This window comes from Aotus nancymaae, unplaced genomic scaffold, assembly GCF_030222135.1.
Source record: "Aotus nancymaae isolate 86718 unplaced genomic scaffold, 86718_ANA_hifiasm-v0.15.2.pri h1tg000006l, whole genome shotgun sequence".
Taxonomy (NCBI): domain Eukaryota; kingdom Metazoa; phylum Chordata; class Mammalia; order Primates; family Aotidae; genus Aotus; species Aotus nancymaae.
Window position 1 is genome coordinate 21,698,615 of NW_026988417.1, and position 25,684 is coordinate 21,724,298.

Consider the following 25,684-nt stretch of genomic DNA (forward strand, 5'->3'; position numbering starts at 1 on the left):
AAAGACAAAGAGAAAATCCTTTAACTCCTACCATTCGTAATCTTACAGACTTCTGACCCTTAAGACTGCCTAAGAGAAAGAAATGGGAGGAAAGCTACAGATGATAGATTTTAGATGAAAGGTATTTTACTTGCAAAAACAGTAACAAAAAAATCTTCTGCAAAAACAGCAAGACCAATTTCTACAATTGGATTTGACAAAAAAAAAAGGAATAGGTTTTGCAAGTATCACATGTCCTCACTTATAAGTGGGAGCTAAATGTTGAGAACACATGGACACATAGAGGGGAACAATACACACTGGGGCCTTTTGGAGGGAGGAGGATGGGAGGGGGGAGAGGATCAAGAAAAACAACTAATGAGTACTAGGCCTAACACCTGGGTGATGAAATAATCTATACAGCAAACACCCATGACACAACTTTACCTATGCAACAAACCTGAACTTGTACCGCTGAACTAAAAAGTTGAAAAAAATAAATAAATAGGTTTTAAATGACTAAATAAAATAGAAGATGTCAAAAGTATTTGGATGGAAAGTCAACGTCAACATTTAAGACACAGCGTAATTACACTAAAATCAACTATACCCAGTGTTATTATACAAATACTATAGAAAACCAGTAAGACACAAAAAATACCCACACACATTGGAGGGAGAAAAAAAGAAAACTTAAAGAAGTATGTAAGAACCCCCAAAAAACAAGAGATAGAGCCAGCCAAAAGGGTGATTAAAGGAAAATAAAACCAAACATCTGTTCTCTCTCCCTGATCTTTTGTCCATGGTCTCCCTACACTTACACGATTTCTCCTTACTGCCATTAGAAATATTCTGAAATACAAATCTGATCATGTCAATTCCATATTCAAAAAGTTCTGTCCCAAGAGACACATTCTTGCACACCTGAGCCCACCCTGTTTGGAAGGCCTTTTTAATACATATTCACCCCTTAGGAGTAAGTTAAAATCTAAACAAGTCAGTGGCTCTCCTGACAGGCTGTTCCCATTGCAAGTGCTCTCTCCTTTCCCTAACAGGTTACGTTTATGATTTTACCTGTTACAGCGCCTGTGTGCATGTTCAGATGTATTTTCACTAACGACTGAAGGGCAGCAGAGTATGCCACCCAAAAACATGTCATGCTGGCATAAGGATTATTTTGAGCTACAGGAAACTGAAAAGAAGCAGATAGATACAAGAAAAGCTCTCTGCTCTACCCTATCTGACTAAAAGTAGGACATAAATTGACAAAGGTGTCTCTCTCCCCTCTCCACCAGAAAGAACAAAAGTTCCTCCCAGGAGAGGGCTTTAGACACTTATCAGCTTAGACAAGGCACCAAAGGAATCTACATAACAAACATTACTAATTAGACTTTATCTACCCTTGGTCTCCCATATATTTGCCTTCCCACAATTTGCTTTCCCTTAAGAGACTCAAGGTCCTTTTCCTTTGTCTTGGCACTTCTCTGAAAATGTATTGCTCCTTGTTGAAATGCTACATAAGCCAGAGTTCTAAGCCACCTCTTTTGAGAGTTACTCTTTTCCTGAGTTTTCTCCCATGTATATATAAAATATGCATGGCAATAAGCTTCTGTTTTTCTCTTGTTAATCTGTCTTTTGTCAGAAGTCCAAACTGAGAAACTAGAAGGGTGGAGGGAGAATTATTTTTCCTCCCTTATATTCTGTAACCCCCCCTACCCAAGAGTCTGCAAGATCTTCCAAAGAAGTCAGGGCATAGTAAGTGGCCAGTGCTCAGTAATGCTTTCCGAAAGAATAAAGAATGGAGAGACAGTCCTCATGGCTTCAGTGTGGAGCCACTTCTCAAATGTGGGCCTGCTCAGACAGCAACCGTTAAAGGAGCTTCACAGAGGAGACAGGGGAGTTGTTGAGCTTCAGAAGCAATAAAAACTGGTCCTTAGGTTTTAAAATCATAATACATAGATATACATAAAAATGGCAAGATCTTAAATCATTACTTAAAAGGTACCTCAGCTTATATAGCATTTACAACAGATACAGTTTGAATGGATTCATCATTTGAAAATTATCTACAGATTATGTCAGCTGGCAAAGCCAACATGGTAATGATTTTAGTAGTATAAGAGGAACACAGTCATCCACCACCAAACAAACCAAACAGCTGTGCGAATTAACCACTTCTCAGCTACTTCTATAAAATATTCTTTCTGTTTTTCTTTTTCTTTTAGTTTTTTTGAGACAGTCTCGCTCTGTTATGCAGTGATGCGATCTCAGCTCCTTCTAGTCTCCTCAACCCGGGTTCCAGTGATTCACCTGCCTCAGGCTCCCAGGTAGCTTGGACTACAGGCATGCGCCACCACGCCTGGCTAATTTTTGTAGTTTTAGTGGAGATGGGGTTTCACCATGTTGGCCAGGCTGGTCTCGAATCCCTGACCTCAGGTGACCCGCCCGCCTCGGCCTCCCAAAGTGCTAGGATTACAGGAGTGAACCACCACACCTGGCCTCTTTCTGTTTCTCTATCGGGACCTGGCCAAGTGAAGCTATAAAAATTATTAAATGTCCATTTTTCACCATGCTAAAGTTGACAGCTACTTATACAAGGAAGAATTCAAACTCATAAGCAAGCAATTCAAACACTTACAATCTTTTTAGAGATGACAGTCCCCAAAAGGCACCTGGATCTATACTACTAATAAGATTGTTTCGGAGATCCCTGTTAAAAATAAAATAAAAGTTATTTGCATATCAACACTGTAACAAGTATTCAGGCACACTACACTTACCTGCTATACAAAAAAAAAAAAAAAAAAAGTAGAATAACAATGGGAGGAAACCGATGCCAAAATGCTTAAGCCAAGATCAGCCCAGCAGTAAATGGCAGAGTCAGAATTCAAATTTGACAAATCTGACTCCAAAGCCTTTTGTTTTGGTCACTATAAGAATAAAAATATATGTCATAAAAGAGATATGTGATGTAATATTATTCAAATCCACAATTATCAAGGAACTATAATCAATTTCTTCCTTAGTATGCCATACTTTGGATATCAAAGTAAATCTAATTACAATTGTGACAAATACCATTCAATTGAATTTTTTAAAACCATCTTCCAAAATATACACTCTGAAATTCATGTCTTTTGGTTGGTCATGTATTTTCCCTTCCTTGGCCTTCTATATTTAGGTTTTTTGGGTTTTTTTGTTGTTGTCGTCGTTTGAGATGGAGTCTCGCCCTGTCACCCAGGCTGAGGTCCAGTGGCATGATCTCGGCTCACTGCAACCTCCGCCTCCCGGCTCAAGCAATTCTTGTGCCTCAGCCTACAGAGGAGCTGAGGTTACAGGCACATGCCACCATAACCAGCTAATTTTTTGTATTTTTTGTAGAGACAGGTTTTTGCCATGTTGGCCAGACTGGTCTCAAACTCCTGACCTCAAGCAATCTGCCTGCCTCAGTCTCTCGAAGTGCTGGAATTACAGGAGTAAGCCACCATGCCTGGCCTATGGTTAGGTTTTCTATGAAGTGAGGATATAAAATACATGTGTGATAAGCCACAATATATAACTGAAAGCAAAGATGCACAAGCTTCATACCATGTGGTATTTAATAGCAGTCACCACTCATCCTCATTCTTCTCAAATATGCTGGCATGTTCAGGCAAGAGCACAACCACTTGGGGGTGGGAGGCAGCAGTGAGTGTCTCAGCCACATCCCTCTACCCATGTGGTTTTGGAGACAGGCTCTGGATAGAGCTCCCTTCCTGGTCGCTGGGCTCAGGCAGGGACTCGCCAGTTGCCTATACAAATGTTTGGCTAGACCTCTGCAGAGAGCTAACAGTCTAAATACAGCCTTTTTCCCTAGACCACACTCCTGTGAGTGGCTGGTGCACACTTCACCTTTATGGGACACCCTCAGCTGTATCTGTTTGTCAGGACTCACCTACAACCTCGTCTACTGAAACCAGAGTAGCCTCTGCTCATCTCTCAGGGAAGCTGAAGCCAGATGGCAAACTGAAACTCTTTTCGGTTTTTCTTTTCCTGACATCCTTACCTAACAGTGGCAACCTTGCCCCTTTCTTACACAGCCACGTGTCAGCTTCCAACACTACTCTTCATTTAAGGATGCACATGCCGTTGGTGAAACAAACAAGACGTAGAGAAATGCTCAGTACAAGCCAAGGTAACCACTATCTCCAGGGTTCCTCAATCTATTACTTACTTGAAATGTACAAGACCTTCCTGGAAGTGGACCCTGGACCACTGGTGCCACCTGTCAGCACACCACTGTGCTAGGCTCTCGAATAACAATTGCTCCTTCATGGACATTCTCACCTGTGCCGAGGCAGTCTAAATTATTTAGAGGAAAATCCCCAGTTTGCCTTCTCCATCCTCTCCAAATCAGAAAGCAGTGGGTATCCATTCTCTACCTATGTCACAGAAAAGGACTCTGAGGAAGTCTTGTTGCAATAAGCACAGATTCATGCGTTTTCTTCCATCCAATCAGAGGCACATTCAACTTTACTGTCCCACCGGCTACTGAAAGCTAACTGCTATATATGGCATGACTCATAACACACCAGTTTTTTCTCAGGCTCATTCCATCCAGATAGCAAAAGTTACAACATCAAAGTTGGTTTCTGGACAGATTTCCCAGAAATTTCACGAAAACATGCTGAGGAGGTTGGCCCTTTGCTCAATAGCAGCTGTCACTCATTTACCGTAAGCCCAGCATTTTTGATGTGAGTGGCACTGAGGCTTCCCACACTTGCGTGCTGTTTAGTACGTGATGATAGAGACTGGACTAGAAATTCTCAAGGACGTTGCTCTGGAAATGCAACTGTGAATCCTGGGATCACTGTGGTTTCCAGAAATTCTGTGGTCTTTCTTGCATCTCATACTCATTTTAACACACAGGCATTCCTCAGTAGCTACGGTTGGGGTTGCAATTCTACCACCTCCCCACGATCAGAGCCAGGTTTTCCTAAATAAAACTGAACCCCCTGCCACCACCACCACCACCAGTACCTCACAATATTTTAAAAAACAAAATGATCATTAAACATCAGTATAAAGTCTATGCTCTGATTACCATCACTGAATAAGTATTTCATTAATCAGGATTCTGAAAACTTCACATTCCACAAGAAGAAAACAGCTTTGTCAATGCTGGTAGCTACCCTAACTTTGTTGCTTTTTGCACCCTGGCCTCTAGGCCATTTTCTAAATAAAGTATCTGAAAAGATCTGAAGAAGTCAGGAAGCTTCACAAAATACATTTAAATGGTCTCAAAAGGTCTTAGTAGTCAGGTAAACTCACAAATCCCATCCTTCTCTCTGGACTTCGAACCAGCTTTTAAGTTCTCCTCTTAACTTGGAGTAAGAAGATGGTCCTTGGTGTAGCAATTTCAACAAAAAGAGGAATATTATTCAGAGGATAAGTTCCCTGCTGTAAACTAGCCAGTGACCAGGCTAAGCAGAGACCTAAGGGAACTCTGCCCACTCCACTCTGAGGATAAATAGAAGAAAGGTGTAGACCAGAAGCCACTCAAACATTCAAAAATTCTACAATGAGTGAAAGTGGGAAAGGTTTGCAACTATCAAAGATTTCAAAATTTAACAGTAGTAACACTAGTGATTGCTATCAATTATTTAATGTTTATGTTTTCTCTTTTGGGGTGTCAGCCTTCTCCACTGCATTGAGGTGGAAGCACCTCTCCTTCTCCATATCATACAGGTCATGCCCCCAAATTTTCAACACCATCCCTTCAGGGATGACACCTGATTAATCTTGTTCAAATTTTTCAAATACCCTGGCCTTAGAAATTATATAGCTTTTGTCTAACTAAACCTAGGACTTGTAGGGGAAGGAGGGATGAGCATAAACATTCCCACTGGTTTGATAAGAGGTCAAGATCTGAGTCTGGAGCTGCTAATGGTCCTCTTGCCACAATCTGAAGAAGCCAACAGATGGGAAGAGAAAAATGGTGAGCACCGAGATCCAGCCAAGCCTGAAACCCACCTCTGACTCTGGGCTGTGCAGTTACACAAACCACTAAATCTAGTGAGTTGGTGTCTATCACTTATCATACCATTAAGACCTTACGATCACTCTAAGAGGCAGTGTCATTGTTTCAGGTGAGGAAACTCACACACAGAAAGATTAAGAAATTTGTCCAAGTTCTTGATCGTAATAAGTAGCCAAAGATTTAAGTGTATCTTTCTGACTGAGACAGTAGAGATTCACTAAAGAAACCAAGTAAATGTATAGCTAAAATAACAGGGAAACAGATAAAGCAAACACACTGAAAAGCTAGCCATATCTTTCAACTTCTCCATATGTTTGAAAAACTAAGTTATTTTATGTGGTATCACCCAGTCTTCCAGCTAAGCCTCAAAGTCACTGCCTCTCTGTCCTGGTCATCATGATCACCCTAGCCCAGGTTGTAAACCACACAAGTTCTCACCTGTGTCTGATTCTCCATTTGAAGTGATCTTTCTTAAACACAGACCTGATCAACTCTCTGCTCTGATTTAAACCTCAAAAAGATCCATAGTCCCCTCAGAAGGAAGTTCAGGTGCATTAAGGTAACTTCCAAGGCTACCCGTGGTCCTGGCCTTGCCCACCTTTCCTTCTCCAATTCTCACTTCCCATCTGCTCAGCATCTTCCCTTAACACTCAACCTGTCTTTCTTCATTTATATCAGTTATACAGCAAGATGTTTCTAGAAAGGGTATTTCCTCTCACCTCTAGACCTCTGCACTTGGGATTCCCTGTCCTGAACACATCTCAATCTCCTCCAACTCGCACCTTCACCTCCATCCCTCTTCACCTACACATCCTTGAGGCCTTAGATGAAACTCCATTCCTTCCTCCAGAAAAATACCTGTGAACAACAGAGCTCTGCACCCTGTCCTGTGGCATCTCTTCTCATGCAAAGTGGACCTCAGTTAAACTGTCTTTACTGAAATACCACAAGTTCCAAGAAAGCAGGGTCTGCTCCACTCAGCAAGAGGGAGACATTCAATATAGAATGTGTGGATGGATATGTTAATGAATGAAAGAATACACCAAGGCTGGGAGACAGAATTACATTAACCTTTCAATAAAAATATTTTTAGTAAATTATGGTTGGCTACAAAATTACAAGGATGTTCATAAAGCCAGATAATGTAGAGAATGCAGTATCTCATTCAGAATCATTTACATTTATCCATAAAAGTAGATAGTCACGATGTCTGCCACTGACCTTCAAATAACTCACCAAACATGTAGGCATATTCCAATACAGAAGAAAAAATGATGGCATGTTGTTAATAATTATTGAATTGTTGAATCTGGGTCAGTAAATTGGTAATATGAAAGACTATGGCATTGCCCTTTTAATTCTTCTGTATGTTTAAAAATTTTCATAATCAAATTTTTAATCCACAGTGTTTTATATCCCAGGAATAAAGTTACTCATCAGGCTTGACTTACTAGTTTCTATCTCCCTCCATGCAACTCCCCAGCTGACACTCACTTCAAGAAGGTAAGATGATTTTATGAAAAAATTCAACCTCTATGTTTCTGACTTGTTTTGCATAAGCTAAAAAGCTCTGTAAATAGAAATATATAATGTCAGTTCCATTTTTTTTAAAACATACGTTTCCCTTTTCAGATTTTAAACATCATCTACAAGGAACTGATTTAGGTAAAGCAGTACATCAATTTGGAGTCAATGATGAACTGCATATGTTTCTACAAAATACCTCTCATGAATAACTGAGTACTGTAATATAATTTAAATATGTACTTTTTCTTTAATAAAAAATTCTTGACATATTATATAACATTTAATAACAGCCATATTAATCAGGCATTGCCAAAAGATATTTATAGTCAGATTCTCTTGTTTAAATCCCCCTTCCACCCCTCTACCCCTGCAACTAACCCACAGCTTCTCTAGTAGACAGGAGTCTGACTTCAGGATGTATGGCTAAATGTGAATACATTGGATCATTAAAGCATAAATGAAAAAAAAAAGCACAAGAATTGCTTAAACAGAACTAAAGGAATATTTTAAGTGCTTGGCAAAAGAATGACCTCCTTTAGAAAAGAACATGAAGTATACCAGGTAAGATGCCTTTAACTCCAAGTATCAGAACCCTCAACTCCAAACAGCTTCAACAATCACAAAAGCAATTCTCGGCATTACCAACAATCAAGAAATCAGGCTGGTGGTTGGTTCCATCCATCTCTCAGATCCACTATCCTCAGAATGCAACTGTACCTTCAGGCTGAGCCTCACTTACAATATGGTATCCCAGGTTCAGAAATCACCTCCAAGCGCAAAGTCATAAAAAGGAACACTTTCTTCTCATACGTCTCCTTCAAAGCTAGGAAATCCTTCTCCAAACCACAGTAGGCTGCTCTGCTCCTCATCTCTTATTGACTAGGATAGACTCTGTCAATAGCTGGAAGAGATGCTGAATTACCTTGGTGGCCTAGGGGTAGGATGAACACTGGAAAGTCAAACACACTGATCAGTAGGCAACTGTAGTATCAGCAGTTAGAGTAAATGGGGGAGGCATGTCACTAAATACCAGTAACTAAATATACAGCATTATACAAGAATGGCAATTTTACGCAATGAAGACAGAGATGGGGCCGGGCGCGGTGGCTCATGCATCTAATCCCAGCACTTTGGGAGTCTGAGGCAGGCAGATTACTTGAGGTCAGGAGTTTGAGACCAGCCTGGTCAACATGTGAAATCACATCTCTACCCACAATACAACAGGCGTGGTGGCACACACCAGTAATCTCAGCTACTTCTTTATGAAATAAAATGAAAAAGTATAAACAGGGGAAAAGAAGAGCCCAGACCTTTCATTACTTTTTCTTTCCTTCTGAAGTGGGCTGCTCTATGACAAAGACAGTACGGGAGGCAGGTCCCACCTGGGCAGGCATGGCCTCCCCCACACTGCTGGACTGAGGCCAAGACTCAGGTCTGGACCTCGATGTGTGTGAACTTCAGATATACTGAGCTTAGGGCCAGTGTAGGTAAAGACATTCTCCAACACAAGAGGTCCAGGTCGCAGGGTCAATACTGGGCTTTTACACTGAAGCCCCCACTAATAAAATAGTCTTTCAAGTTCCCTTATCTATATCTATCTGGTCCCACAAAGGAGTGGGGAAGTATTCTGGGATTCAGGAATAAACAGACCCCTGGCTAAAAACAATCACAACACCTCAGTATCACCCAAAATGGCTACTTAATTGGTTTCGAACATGTACAGAGATTTATTAGCTTTAAATGGCTGAAAATAAGGTCAAAGACAAGGGAAATTAAGAAATAGATGCAAAAAGCATAGTAAATCACACCACAGCACAGAACATTAGCTGTGCTGTCTATACTTTTTACAGCGTACACGAACAGCCACATCAATCCTAGGTGCCAAAAATAAAATGTGTTTCTAAACACAACAGACACTATTTATAACCTAGGAGTGCCTGCCATCCTTCCTCTGGAAAGGGAAGACCACACTAATTCCTTTCATTATCAACTAAGCACATACTAAATGCCTGACAGTGCATTATATGCAAAGGGTATCTGTCAACCCAATAACTTTTCTTTGCAAGGAATAAAAAATATAATAGGAATGTACAATCTCACACAATGATTTAAGGCAGTCATGCGTTGGCAGGTCCTCCAAGGCTTCCTGTCTGCTTTCCTGATAGTCCCAAATGTCCATTCCTGAACCATGGAATGTGTATGAAGGATCGTCCTTAGCTTAGGCAGGCCTACAGCCAAGGGTGTGATCAGCATAGTCTAAAGCACATGGACAACATAGACCATGATAGGAATATTAAAATAAAGTGCTACCATGCCAAGTACATTTTAAAATATTCCTGTGTGTTTCTGTATACATCTATACATGCATATATATAACCTAACTTAAAGACATCTGATCTAATGAAAGAAGAACTTTAGCTGGGCACGGTAGCTCACGCCCGCAATCCCAGAATTTTAGGAGGCCAAGCAGGCAGATCACGAGGTCAGGAGCTCGAGACCAGCCTGACCGACATGGTAAAACTCCGTCTCTACTAAAAATACAAAAGTTAGCCAGGCGTGCTGGCACATGCCTGTAATCCCAGCTACTCAGGAAGCCGAGGCAGAAGAATTGCTTGAACCCAGGAGGCAGAGGTTGCAGTGAGCCACGACCGTGCCACTGCACTCCACCCTGGGCCACAGAGCGAGACTCCATCTCAAAAAAAAAAAAAAAATGAAGAACTCTAGATCATATATATTTACATAACATATCAGGAACCTAAGCACTGAAGTCCTTCGGGAGTTCAATCACAGGAGAGGCCTCTAGGTGAAAGGGTCAAGGAAAGGCATGTAGAGAAGTGGAGAAAGTGAAGCTGAGCAAAGAGAATTAAGAGAAATGAGGACAGTCTCTTATTCCACAGAAATGGAGATGGTTTCACAGTGTAGCTCCCTTATGTATTTTGAAATTTTATCCTAAATACATGAGTTACTGGGGAATTTGAAACGTGACCCCGGAAGAGCATTCAGAATACAAGTCAATTAAATGTCCATGGTCTGAAACTCACCTAACCAAAAATATGAATGCTACCTGTAACATACCACAAGCAAAACTAGATCTAATTGCTAAGAAAAATATATATATATACACATATCACATTCAAACACACTTGAATAAAACATCAAAGTTTATACAAGTGTTTTTCTCCCTGACATCCCACCCCTGCTGCTGTTTTCGCATGTGACATGCAAGCTTGGCCTTCCACCATGACTGTAAGCTTCCTGGGGCCTCCTTAGAAGCAGAGCAGATGCCAGCACCATGCTTCCTGTACAGCCTGCAGAACTGTGACCCAATTAAATCTCTCTTCTTGGTAGATTACTCAGTATCAGGTATTTCTCTATAACAATGCAAGAACGGCCTAACATAGCATACATATTTCAGGATATAGAATTTCAACACAGCATCTATGCTTTAAGCTAGTATACTTTAAGGTCAACACAGTATGGTCTATAACCTCTGGTATAAGTGAAGATTTATTGGCAGACATCCACATCAATTCATTTATTATGTCTTATGCAATACTCATTGGCTTATTATCTAAGGCTGCAATCACACTTCAATGGCAGAGGTGAGTCACTTGTGGCCAGCTGTGAAAACCCAATTTACTTACTATCTGGCCCTTTACAGAATTTAGATAATTACTTGTTTTTTAAAATAAATTCTTAAAAGTTTTCATTAAAAAAAAGTCAGAAAAACTCTATTTTTGTTTTGAATACTTGGGAGTTTAGTAATAGGTTTACAATGAAAACACATTAAACAAAATAATAATGAGATGATAATTAAAGAATACTCACAATCTTTCAAGGAGACTTAACCCAGAAAATGAGCCATTCTTCAGCTCGGATATCTTATTGTTACTCAGAATCCTAAAAAATACAAAAAAAAAAAAAAACATAAGTTGCATAATATATACTACCAATATCAAAGTAATTTAGCTTATTATGTTTAAAACTATGAGGAATTCTAAGATAGCATTTATTAGCTAGAATGTTTGAGTTGGCTGACAAAAAACGAGTGTCTTCCCCTTTCTCTGAGAAACCAACTATTTAGTTCATTGATACATCTTGTCACATCTAAATTATTTCCATCACACATAATCAAAACTTTAAAAGAATAAGACAAAAAAGTCAATACGTAATAGCTCTAAGTTCAACATAAGTGTAAAGACTATGAAACCATGTATATTTATATAATTAATCAAATTATACAAGTTGAAAACTCATTTTAAAACTGGAAATTTAACAGAAAAATGCATAACCTATGATCTTGTAAAATAAAGAAATGGTTACCTTCTATATATCATTTCAATAATGCTGAATATTATTTGTAATTTAACATGACATACTCAATGAGTATCCATTAAGATTCAAATTGTTCCCTTGGTTCTGAGACACACATCCTCCTTCATTTAAATGTTTTCTGAAGTAACTCAGGAATGGAAAACCAACATCATATATTCTCACTTACAAGTGGGAGCTAAGCTATGAGATGCAGAGGCATAAGAATGGCACAATGTGTAATCCCAGCACTTTGGGAGGCCAAGGCGGGTGGATCACAAGGTCAAGAGATCAAGACCATCCTGGTCAACATGGTGAAACCTCGTCTCCACTAAAAATACAAAAATTAGCCGGGCATGGTGGTGCGTGCCTGTAGTCTCAGCTACTCAGAAGGCTGAGGCAGGAGAATCGCTCGAACCCAGGAGGCGGAGGTTGTGGTGAGCCAAGATCGAGCCATTGCACTCCAGCCTGGGTAACAAGAGCGAAACTCCATCTCAAAAAAAAAAAAAAGAATGACACAATGGACTTTGAGGAAAAGGTGGGAGACGGGTGAGGGATAAAGACTACACATTGGGTGCAGTGATGGGTGCATCAAATATCAGAAATCACCACTAAAGAACTTACTCATTAAACACCACCTGTTTCCCCAAAACCTATTGAAATAACTAATTTTTTAAAAAAAAAGTTTTCTGAAGTCCAGATGTATCTTACAATCCAAGTATATTACTGGATTATATTCTGTCCCCGCCCCACCCCCCAAAGCTGTTTGTTAGTTACTAAAGCAAGATTCGCATCTCTAGTGCCAGCTACTTGGGGGTGTCGGCAGAAGAACTGCTTGAGCCCGAGAGGAGGAGGTTGCAGTGAGCCAAGAAAGCACCACTGCGCTACAGCCTGGGCGACAGAGCAAGACTACATCTCAAAAATAAAGCAAACACCAAAACTGGTATCATTGTTTGTAAAGAGTCATTGCATAGTCAAAAATAATAATTGGGAAGAAAGTATATTAAAATGCTCACTACCTTAGTGATGAGGTTTCTATTAATTTATCTTTTATTCTTTCTGGGTTTTTTGTTGTTGCTGTTGTTTTGGGACAGAGTTTCCCTCTTGTCACCCAGGCTGGAGTACAGTGGCGCAATCTTGACTCACTGCAACCTTCACCTCCCAGGTTCAAGCGATTCTCACGCCTCAGCCTCCAAGAAGTTGGGTGCCCACCACCACACCCAGCTAATTTTTGTATTTTTAGTGGACACAGGGTTTCACCATGTTGGCCAGGCTGGTCTTGGAACTCCTGACCTCAGCTGATCCACCCACCTCAGTCTCCCAAAGTCCTGGAATTACAGGTGTGGGCCACCACAACAGGCCAATTTATCTTTTATTTTTTATAATCCTGCAATATCTTTTGAAATCTTTAGAGTAAGACTTATTTTCTAAGTATTTTTCCTCCTGGTAATAAATATAAGAATCTTAATTGCTAAGTACAGCTTGAGGTTGAGATTATTTTTTAGTATATCTTAGAAATAAAAACAAGTGAAGAATAATTTATGCTTTGAGATTAAAGAGTCACATTTATTTATTGAAATTTTTATTTCAGTAAGTGTTTATATAGTGACTGACATGAGAAACTTAACAGGCACTAAAAGTAGTGCAAAAAACCACGGTGCTGCATTCAGAGTCTAGGGTTTTAGCTGCAACCCCTCAAGGAATAAATGATTCAGTTTGTGTGACAGTCACTTAACTTTTCTAGGTGGACTTCAACTTCATCTTTAAGACAAAAAAAAAATTAGTAATTACCGAGATCCCTTCCAGCTAGTTTTAATTTTCTATATTTAATTATTATGTTTTAATGAGTAAAGCTGTCAAACTTTATGGTGACTAAGAACTTATAATAAACCAAAGAACAGGGAAATGAAAACTACACAAACTACCAAGCTCAGTGACATTAGCGTCCTGTTTCTGAGTAAAGAATGAAACCCAAACATGAAGTAGCTTATAAAGAACGGCCAAGGTAGTGACTGAATTACACTCACTGCAATTCAGGAATGCTTCAGCCAAAGGACTGTCATTTGCTCAGTCATAAAAGCTTTAGTTCGAGAAATGATAGATTTTATTGAGGAAAGTAAAAAGGAAGACATTTCATCACACTTAAAAAGTTGTAACTGTAACCTTAAAAATACAGTTTACAACCTCAAGTTAATATATTCAGTCTACACATTATTTGATGTGTTTAAGGATTTTGTGCGAGAAAACAAGATCAGTATGAATAAATCTACTCTGTAGACAGCTTTTATACTCAATTTTGAAATGGGGACTGTGGAACTAGCAAATGCATAGTATCATGTATCATTATAAACCTAAAACCCATTCATAATCAATATTTTTGCTGACATCTTTGAAATTTCAAACTTTCTAGGAGGTATCTAAATGAAAAATATAAAACTTGACTGAAGTCATAAAGCTTATATACACCCATTTCTGTTCTATACTAATGACGTTACCGCACATGATCTATAGACAATTCTCAGGAATGCTACTTGAAGCTCTCGCCTCTTGAATTTAAACACCAGAAGGAACTCTTTGATGTCCATCGCTACCATTTAACACAGTACCAAGTTTTAGTTCGGTATATCGCTCATGCTGGAATATGAGAACAGGAGTGAGGCTTACTGTGGACACGTTTTTTAAAAAATCAAAAGTTTATGAAGCAGAAAAAATGAAAATTAAGTAGTATTAAAAGTTCTCAGTTGCTTGCTACTGCAAGTCCCAGAATGGAGTGAATCACTGAAAACTGTTAACAACACTCATACCTTGTACGGCAGAAGGCACAACATAATTATCCTTTTGAGGAATTTGAAAATCGATTTCAAGAGTATTAAATATTCAGATCAAATATGTTAGAATTATATAATTTTTGGCATCAACCACTGTAGGGAAAAATCAGATAAACAATCTCATAGGATTATTGTAGAGGGTTGCATGACTGAAGTGAGTTGAAAGACATCTATCCGGAACCTGTAAATGTGACCTGAATATGAGCTGTGAATGTGACCTTGTTTACAAAAAGAGTATTTGGCCCGGGCGCATTGGCTCACGCCTGTAATCCCAGCACTTTGAGAGGCCAAGGTGGGTGGATCATGAGGTCAGGAGATCGAGACCATCCTGGCTAACAGGGTGAAACCCCATTTCTACTAAAAATACAAAAAAATTAGCTGGGCATGGTGGTGGGTGCCTGCAGTCTCAGCTACTTCAAAGGCTGAGGCAGGAGAAATCACTTGAACCAGGGAAGCAGAGGTTGCAGTGAGCAAAAATCGTGCCACTGCACTTAACTGTGGGCGACAGAGCGAGACTCCGTCTAAAAAAAAAAAAGAAAAAGAAAAAGTGTTTGTGGTTGTAATTTAAGGTTCTAAGAGGACAGCATCCTGAGTTAGGGTAGGCCCTAAATCCAACGCAAGCATCTTAAAACGGAAGAAAAGGAGATAAAGGTCAAGGCTCCGTGAAGATGAAGGCAGAGATGAGCCTCAGAAAGAGACAACCAGATTCACAACCCATAATAGCTAAAGATTTCCCAGAACTAAGTTAAAGAGCAAATACATTTTAAAATGTAGTACATTTTTTAAATTACTATTTGATTTTTTTAAATCCATAAGCAATGTTAAAAGATAAACAACCAATATTTGTAACTCCTATTAAAGGCAAAGTGCTCATTTTCCAAACATACAAAGAAGACTAAAATATGTATATACAAAGAACTCTTTTAAAAAAAATTAAGAAGAAAAAAAACTCCCCAATAGATGTGGTCAACAAACATATGAAAAAAAACTCATCATCACTATCATTAAGAGAAATGCAAATCAAAACTACAATGAGATACCATCTCACACCAGTTAGAATGGCGATCATTACAAAGTCAGGAAACAACAGATGCTTGAGAGGATGTGGAAAAAGAGAAATGCTTTTACACTGTTGGCGGGAGTGTAAATTAGTTCAACCATTATGAAGACAGTGTGGCGTTTCTTCAAGGATCTAGAACCAGAAATACCATTTGACCCAGCAATCCAATTATTGGGGATATACCTAAAGGATTATAAATCATTCTACTATAAAGACACATGCACATGTATGTTTATTGCAATACTGTTCACAATAGCAAAGACTTGGACCCAAATGCCCATCAGTGATAGACTGGATAAAGAAAATGGAATATACACCATGGAATACTATGCAGCCATAAAAAAGGATGAGTTCATGTCCTTTGCAGAAACATGGATGAAGCTAGAAACCATCATTCTCAGCAAAGTAACACAGGAACAGAAAACCAAACACCACATGTTCTCACATATAAGTGGGCATTGAACAATGAGAATACATGGACATATGGAGGGGAATATCACACACTGGGGCCTCTTGGGGGTGGGGTGTAGGGAGGGATAGCATTAGGAGAAATACCTAATGTAGATGACATGTTGATGGGTGCAGCAAAGCACCATGGCACGAGTATACCTATGTAACAATCCTGCACTTTCTACACTTGTATCCTAGAACTTAAAGTATAATTTACGGAAAAAAAAGGCAAAGTCCCTCAACAGATAATTCAGAAAAAATAAACACCTATGGATCACAATCAAATGAAGGTACGACAATCTCAGTCCTGAGGGAAATACAAATCAAAACAAGATGCCACAAATAACTTTTCACAGTGGAGGTAAAATGTGATCACACATTTTATATTCTGAGGTATAAATTTTGCTATAAATCAGTCAATCATATTTTGCTACAGATCAGTACAATCAGCTGGGCATGGCATCTTAACTCCTGTAGTCCCAGCTACTCAGGAGGTGAAGGTAGGAGGATTGCTTGAGCCAAGGAGTTCAAGATCAGCATGAGTAATATATAGCAAGACCCTGTCTCTAAAAAACAAATCAAAACAATCACTACGGAGGGTAAAAGTACTAACACATATATACTATTTCATCCATTTATTCCTCTTCTGAAAATTTACTCTAAAGACCAACTTGCACTTGCACAAAATATATTACATATTACATCTTATACAATTATATACTTATACAACAAAATTATTCATTGCACTACGGTCTGTAAAAGCTAATTGCTGGATACTTATGTTGGTTCCAGTAGTAGAGGATTTTATGGAATTCTTTTGTCTATCTACAAAATGAAATACCAGAAAGATGGAGGCTTGTACGACACAGGGAGAGGAAGCACTTTAGGTGTTCACACAGAAAGATCAAGGCATACATTTACATATTTAACATTTCCACTCCCTGAGGCCCTGGTACACCTGTAATCCCAGTGCTTTGGAAGGCCAAGGCAGGAGGATCACTTGAGCCCAGGAGTTTGAGTTTACAGTGAGCTATGATCTGGCCACTGCCCTCCAGCCTGGGTGACACAGCAAGACCCTGTCTCAAAACAACAAAAAAAGTTTCCACTCCTTGACATTTCTGATTTGCCATTTTACAAATTGTACTAATATAAATTGATACTGTGTTAGATTTAGCATGTATAATAATATGTGTTATTGCTACAACATTCTTTATCAAGTATAAGAAAGAGAGATAAGAAAGGGAAGTTGGCTAGATTTGAGGCAAGGTAAGTCACTAACTTCAATTGGCACACATTGTAAATTTTTTGGGCCACCTGTGATAACCAAAAATCAGGAATGGTAACTCGTCAAAAACGAATTTTTAGTGCTTTCCTTCATTTACCCCACTAAGGAAAACTGGTGACTGACTCCCAACGTTCTTCAAAGTTCTAGTTCAGAAACCAACCAAATTCAACCAGCCACTGGTCTTCTTTAAAGTCTAAGACCTCTAAGAACAGTGTTTAAATTTTTAAACGCATGAACGAAAATCAGAACAATACTACCCCGTGACACATGAAAATTGGATGAAATTCAAATTTCAATGCCCTTAAAAATTAGCTGAGAACAACCACGCCCATCTGTTTACATATTGTCAATGGCTGCTTTTTTTTTCTCATTTATTTGTAAGTTCTTGTGAAAGTATTACAGAGCAAAACAGCATTGTACAAAGGCTTTTCCCTAAATTTTCCCTTTCAGAAGACATCTCCTGCAATAATTTTAATAGGGCCAGGAGTGACGGAATATTGAGGACGTGCTAGGACAGCAGAGTTGAGTAGTGGCAACAGACATGCTGGCCTGTAAAACCTAAATATTTACTAACTGATCTTTTACAGAAAAAGACTGCCAATTCCTGTTTTACTCTGTCTCAGCTTATTCTGTTTTCAGATAAATGCAAATCAAATGCTATTTTCTAAAATAAATTCTTTCTAGCAAAAATCAGAGTATCTACTGAATCTCAAAATTCTCCATCCGATTATTCTTCATATTAAAATTACATTTAATTCCACATAGCATCAGTGATTACATACATTTTGTCATAAGCACAGTTAGTTACTTTGTTCACCAATGTGTCCTCCTTTGGATGCACTGACTCATTCATTCATTTTTGCAGAAAATAATTCTGGGTGGTATGCTTTAGCTCTTGTATGTCAAGAAATGTTTTGCCTTCACTCTACTCACCTAGTTTTAACATTTCTCATTATTTGAAATCACTCTGTTCAGGCATTTGTGTATCTACCATTTCTCCCACAACAAGAAAAACTCCATAAAGTATAGAAATCTTTTTCCATTTGACCATAATTGCATCCCCATAAAAAAAAGAACATAATGGTGAATATCTGAGTGATCGTATTGGGATACACTCAATCACTTTTCACCAGACCCGTATGATATAACCGAGTTTGGTGGCTCACACCTGTAATCCCAGAAATTTGGGAGGCTGAGGCAGGATTGCTTGAGCCCAGGAGTTAGAGACCAGCCTCGGCAACACAGTGAGACCCCGACTCTAAAAAAGTAAAGACAATAGCCAGGGACGGTGGTGTGAGCCTGTAGTCCTAGATCCTTGGAGGACGGAGTGAGAAGGATCGCTCAAGCCCAGGAGGTCGAGGCTGCAGGGAGCTATGATTGTGCCACTGCACTCCAGCCTGAGCAACAGACCAAGACCCTGTCTCAAACAAAACAAAACAAAACCCATGATGTAGATATTATTTTCTTCAAAACACTTAATAACAACAATTTGCAAGACAAAAGAAGTTAGCTAACTTGCTCAGGTTCACATGCAGACTAAATGGCAGAGTTAACATTCCAACAATGTCAAGTGTGAGTAACTGTTGCAACCACATGGCCCTACTCTGTCTTGCCAAGAGAGGCCTTGGGGCAAGAGGGCAGTTAGCTGAGGGCCCCCAGCCACAGATGTCTAGAGGACCTGCCTCCGTTTCAATTTTCAAGCAGAGGCCATGTACTTTGCAGGCCGGGTCTAGACCACAACTCAGCGCAGCAGTGTTAGTGGGGCTCTGCATTTCTATCCAGTAGACTTCTGGTAGGCGATCAATACCAAAGCTTCACAAAGGGCTGGCCAAACCTTTCTCACAGCTGTAAGGCAGTCTCAGACCTTCCCTTCCCCTCTCCTTTCACAGATGCTAGACCTGCAATTCCCACCTGAAGGCTTCTCATGCCTGCTTCTGTTTTCTCTCTTGATTTTTCATAGTAATTCCCCCTAGTAAACATCTTAGATGCCTAGCTCCACGCTGGAATATGCTTCCCAGGAAACCCAACAGACCAGGTCCCACAACGTCTGCACAATGAATGAATGAAATAAAAAATTAAACTGGGTTTCAGTTTCTATGTTCAAAGATCCTTCCCTGAGGACACAATGACATAGCACCTACAATTTACTGGCATCCAGTGCGACAGATCGGAAATATAAATTTCAGTCCCAGCCTTATTCTTTCTTCTCTTTAAGACTTATGGGATTCTTTTTGAAAATCAAAAATTCTACCAGAATATGTCTAGTAGTCTTTCTTCTCTTCATACTGCAATAAAAGTGTCCTAAGCTACTTTTTCTACATGTTAGACCTTCTAAACTTAAAATCATTTTAAAACTGATAGCAAAAGAATCTTCCAGCTATCAGGAAAAGGAGGAAGTTAAGCACTTATCAGTGGTTGTCATTGTTGGCACACACACAAACTGTGGTTGAATTTTAAGTCTGGATCCTTAATTATGGCTTAATGTTTATACATTAAGATTTCACTATGATGCAGCACTGAAATAAACAGTCACGTAATAGAAGATTGCATATGCTATGACAGTCAGCGTAATTAAAGGCAGAGAAATATCAAATCTCTCAGAATTTGACATTTAGGAGAGGCTGGAGGGATTCATTCGTGTGCCATAGAGAACCATCATTCAAGTAGCTCACAACTCTGGTAAGCTGCCAGCTAACTTACCCGAAACACAGTTAAACTTTCAATGATGCATGATTACATTTTTTAAAGCTTGTTAAATTAACCAAGTTTAAAAAAATGCAAAACCTAACACAGACATCCAAATTATCACAACCTAAAGATGCTAAAGAAAAAGTCGGGATCACTTTTATGAAAAACTGTGCAATTAAGATGCAGTCAACATACTCTAAAATGATTTTAAATATATTTACCATGCATATATAAAATGAAAAAAGAATAATAAAGCAGTAAAATGATAGTAATAGGAAAATCAGGTAAATCTGGGTAAAAAATATACAGATTCTACCCATTATTCTTATTCTTTTAATATTCCTGTGAGTTTGAAATTATTTTCAGATAAAAAGTGTAAGCAGGCCAGGTGCTGTGGCTCACAGCTATACTCCAAGCACTTTGGAGGCCAAGGCAGGTGGATCACTTGAGGTCAGGAGTTTGAAACCAGCCTGACCAACATGGTGAAACCCTGTCTCTACCAAAAATACAAAAATCAGCTGGGCATGGTGGTGGATACCTCTAATCCCAGCTACTCAGGAGGCTGAGACAAGAGAATCGCTTGAGCCCGCGAGGTGGAGGTTGCAATGAGGTTACCACTTCACTCCAGCCTGGGCGATAGAATGAGACCATGTTTCAAAAAATATATATAAGCAGCTTTGCATTAAAATGATACTATGCAGAACACAAATGGTTAAGTGATTCAGAATGAGAAGGCTGGGGGTGATACAGGAGCTAAGGAAGCGGCATTTCATGAGGTGGGAAAAAAATATATACCCGTTTAGAGAAATCAGCTCCTAAGAATAATTACGTCTCTGGCTTCCTCACTGAAAAGTTGTTCGGAAATAGGCATCTGACTGTTGATGGCATCTTTGAATCAAAGAATTGTTTAGGCTGCCTTTTTTTTTCTCCATCTGCTCCTCAGTTGGATATTCCATCTCTTAGTTCCAACCTTCACATTTCTTAACTCTGCTTCAGAATTTTCATCTTAATCCTTCTCCTTTAAATTTTGGAACAAATCCTCTGCTTAATTTTCCAGACCACTAATTTTCTTAAGACCTCAGCCATTTCCATTTCTCCCTTCAGCCCACCTACTGACCTCACACCTGCAGCACTATTTTTTGTAAGACAGGGTCTCGCTCTGTCACCCACACTGGAGTGCAGTAGTGCCATCTCAGCTAACTGCAACCTCCGCCTCCCGGGTTCAAAAGATTCTCCTGCCTCAGCCTCCCAAGTAGCTGGGATCGTGTGCGTGGGCCATTATGCCTGACAGGGTTTCACCATGTTGGCCAAGCTGGTCTTGAACTCCTGGCCTCAAGTGATCCACGACCTTGGCCTCCTAAAGTGCTGGGATTACAGACTTGAACCACCACACCTGGCCCATACCAGCGCTTTTTAACATTATAATCTCTCACTTAACTGTGAGGACTCCTTTGCTCTCTCTACCTTTCCCATGAGATGTGTTTTTGTTTTTGTTTTACTTTATCAGTTTCTGTGTTCTTGGGATCTGAAACTATAAATTAGAATTTTCCTGTGTTAACTTTTCCCCAGTGGCTTCATAGGACTGGTTTGATGGCCTCTCATTCTGTTGATTTCTTCTCAAACGTCTGATGATCTTTCTTGGTTGCTGGCTCATATTTACAAATGTGGGGCTGGAATGCTCACTATTAGTTGCTGCAGAGGGTTTCTTTAGCACACATGAAAATAATGGTGAATGAATAGAGCAAAACTGCCTTGACTCAGAAACCTCATATCCTTGGAGATGGAGACACAAAAGATACCTGGCACCTGCTACAACTTCTCCCTCCTGCTACACAGTTGCCCACTATACTCTGCCTTGGCAAACCTCCCAGATTATTTAAAACTAAGCTAAATGGCTTTGTCGCAGAAGCAAACTGGACCACCATCCCCTCAGAGCCAGACTGAGCAGAACTGGAGCAGCTGTTTCAGGCTATTAATTCCTGGCCGGCGCTCTCATTAGCCACTTTTGTTGCCACCCCCTATGGTTTCAGTTCTTGGGAATCATCCAGGATGTTGTTAAGAAAATCCATTTTTCTAGGTATTCCCACTTCTGTCTCTATTGGGTTGTAAGTTCCTTTGCTGTGGAGTTTCACCATCAATCTGATCCCATCTGCTTTATTTATTCCACAACGTCCTCAATGCTTCCGGGGCCTCTAGAGCAACTTTCTCATTTTTCAGCCCTGTTATGAGTCTTTTCATATTTTTATGTTTCTTCGATTGTTTTCAACAGAATTTTGAAAGGAAAGGAGAAAAAGTAAACAGACGCGGCTCACTGTATACCCACTTAGGGGGCCATAAAGGGGTCATTTCCTGAAAGTAGAGTCTCCATCCTTTTTTATATGTCCTCTCTGGATACTAAGTGATTCATGGAAGGTTTGGTTTCTAGCCCATTTTTCCCTCATCGTACGGGGAAAGCTACAACTCATAGAAAAAGCTTAACCACCCTTCATTTAACAGAATTATTACTTTTAATCACAAGGGTATCTGCGTAAAACAGGAAAACCTCATATGTCAACCAAAGCTAAAGTCCCAGCTCCTCTGTAAAACAGTCAGATGTCCCTAACCACAACCATTCTTAAAGTGCATAGTCATCCTGCACCAACAACTCAAAGAAAGAGAGGCAAGGGGAAACTGCGAGGCATGAGGATGTGGTTCAGTGGCCTGGCTGGCAACTCTAACCCATTTTGTATTTAGGGTCATTTTTCTAGTCTCTGTCCTCCCTCAATAATTACTGAGTATTTAATAGTAACCACAGAAGGCAGACTCTAGAATACAAAATACCTGAATTTGAATGTTAACACCAGGATTTGGCTTCAAGACTTTGGACAAGTTCTTAAACTGTCAGTTACTTAATGCTTCATCTGTATATCATCTCAGGCCTTTCTAAGAGACAACACAACGCTTTTGTAAATCTATATGAGAAATGTGTGGTGAAGCACTTAAAGCAGGCCCTATGGCTACTTTCTAAGATCCAAGCAACTGGACCCCGCAGCTAGGGAATAATAAAGCTGATACTAGAAATTTTCATCAGCAGCATCTACTGGTTGAATACCAACCAGGCTGGGCTACTATGCTCTTTCCCAACAAAGTCAACAGCATCTGTTGCACCACACCAGTCTCTCCCAACTGTTACTCACACCTCTAGGGGTTCATGAACATATCGCTAACATGTTTTCACTAACATGGCAAAATAAACTAACTCAAACCTACAACTTACAGGTACTATTTAATAAGTATTTTTAAATGAGTAAAATTAAAATTGAAACAATATATCCTAAATCAGTGGTCCCCAACCTTTTTAGCACCAGGGATTGGTTTCATGGAAGACAATTTTTCCATGTCTTCCCATGGGGAAGGGGGGATGGTTTCAAAGGCATTAGGTTCTCAGAAGGAGCCCGCAACCTAGATCCTTTGCTTGGGCAATTCATAATAGGATTCTCACTCCTATGAGAATTCTAACGCACAGAGGGAGGTAGAGCTCAGCCAGTAACACCTGCTCACCTGCCACTCACCTCCTGCTGTTCAGCCCCTGTTCCTAACAGGCCATGGACTGGTACACCCCTGAGGTTGGTGACCCTTGGTCTAAATAACAGTATAAGTGGAATCTAATGACAAAGTAGGATGATGGCACACTGCACCCATTTAAAGTTGGAAACGTTATACTATTTTCACAAACAAAAGAGCACAGAGCAGGATGAGAGTTTGAAGACATAGCCTCTCCAAAAAGCTCTTCGGCCAAATGCATTCAGCATGCACTACCTGCCAAATCAAACCATTCTAAATTGAAGATACTTACTCAAATTTGTGCTGTTCAATATTTCTCCAATTTATTTAACCAAGAAACTCTCTGAAGTGACAACACTGCATGGCCTGCCAGACCCACTTGACAGAAAGTTGAACTACAGCTGCCAGGTGCCTGGCAATCAAAAGGCAAAGTGTGGCGAGTGAAGCCAGAGCTTGGGGTGCCGGATGTCAGGGTGCCTGGATCTGAATCCATGCTGCCTGACATGAGTATAACCTGTTAAGTGACAAGTGATCCCTGCTCTGACCTTCAGTGTCAGAATCCATAGATGGGGATAATGGTGCTGATTTGTTTAGAGCAGGGGTCAGCAAACTGTAGCCTGTAAACTGTTTTTATAAACAAGGTTTTATTGGAGGCCAGCCACATTCACTCATCTGTGAATTGTTTTATGGCTGCGTTCACATGTATAGAGTTGTGTAGCTGCAGCAGAGACTGTACACCTAAAATAGCTACTAGCCAGGCCTAGACAGCAGGAGTTTGCCAACTCTTGGTGCACAGCATTGGTTCTCAAATCTGGCTGTATATCAAAATCATTTATGAAACTAAAAAAAAAAAAAAAGCCAAAGCCATGGCACCGCCTGAATCAACTGACTCAAAATCTTAGGCTGTGGAGATGTGACATCATTTAACTCCCCAGATGTGCTCTGCTGGCGCCTACGGCACCAGGCTTCAGGATGCTGGGGACACCCCTGAGCCTCACACAACTCACAGGCTAACAGCGCTCTAAGAGCTATAAGGGGTTAATCTAAATGTGAAGAGGACCATGGGAGGCAGAGAAAACCATGGCTATTTCAGGGATCTAGAGGCCAGAGAAAACACAGGAACAACCCGCAAGTCTGCTTCTAAGGACGTGGGGATATCAGAGAGGATATAAGGTAACTGTACAGAAATATAAAAGCAGACAGAGAGAAATGAGTTAACCTAAGAAGATTCAATAACAGCACAGAAAATTAAAAATTGGGGGAAAACATAATTTGACTCTCTTAATTCAGTAGATAAACAAAAGTCACTACTGGGAAGTAAATCATGAAGATACCTACAGTATATGCAGGTAACAGAAGTCTCCTGAGAGTAAAAAGGAGAAGAGTGGCAATAATTAAAAAATAAAAAAGGAAATGCCTCCATAGAAAGCAGCATAGAGATTACAGAGAGATTGGGGAGATATTATTTAATCAGCACAGAGTTTATGTTGGGAATTGTTTTAGTTTATTTTCATGCTGATGATAAAGACATATCTGAGACTGGGCAATTTATAAAGGAAAGAGGTTTCATGGACTCACAGTTCCACATGGCTGGGTAGGCCTCACAATCATGGCAGAAAGTGAAAGGCACATCCTACATAGTGGCAGGCAAGAGAGAATGAGAGTCAAGCTAAATGGGAAATCTCATAAAACCATCAGATCTCGTCAGACTTACTCACTACCATGAGAACAGTATGGAGGAAACAGCTGATAATTGAATTATCTTCCACCAGGTCCCTCCCATAACACAGGGGAATTATGGGAGCTACAATTAAAGATGAGATTTGAGTGGGAACATAGCCAAGCCATATCACGAATTATGAAAATATTTTGGGTATAGATCATGATGTTTACACCACAGGCAAATGTCTTTAATGGCACTAAATTGTACACTTGCAAATAGTTAAAATGATAAACATGTATGTTTCCCCACAACAAAAAAAAGTAATGTACAA

General features: G+C 39.8%; 1 protein-coding gene across 1 annotated transcript in view; it reads right to left on the minus strand.

The window, feature by feature from the left end:
• ADGRA3 (adhesion G protein-coupled receptor A3) overlaps nt 1–25,684 on the minus strand; it is a 124,227-nt gene that overhangs the window by 74,818 nt on the left and 23,725 nt on the right. Inside the window, exons 2-3 of the mRNA XM_064366064.1 lie at nt 11,354–11,425; nt 2,618–2,689 (exon numbers count right to left, since the gene is read on the minus strand). Coding sequence (XP_064222134.1) covers nt 2,618–2,689; nt 11,354–11,425 — 144 coding nt within the window. The remainder of the gene's footprint in view (nt 1–2,617; nt 2,690–11,353; nt 11,426–25,684) is intronic.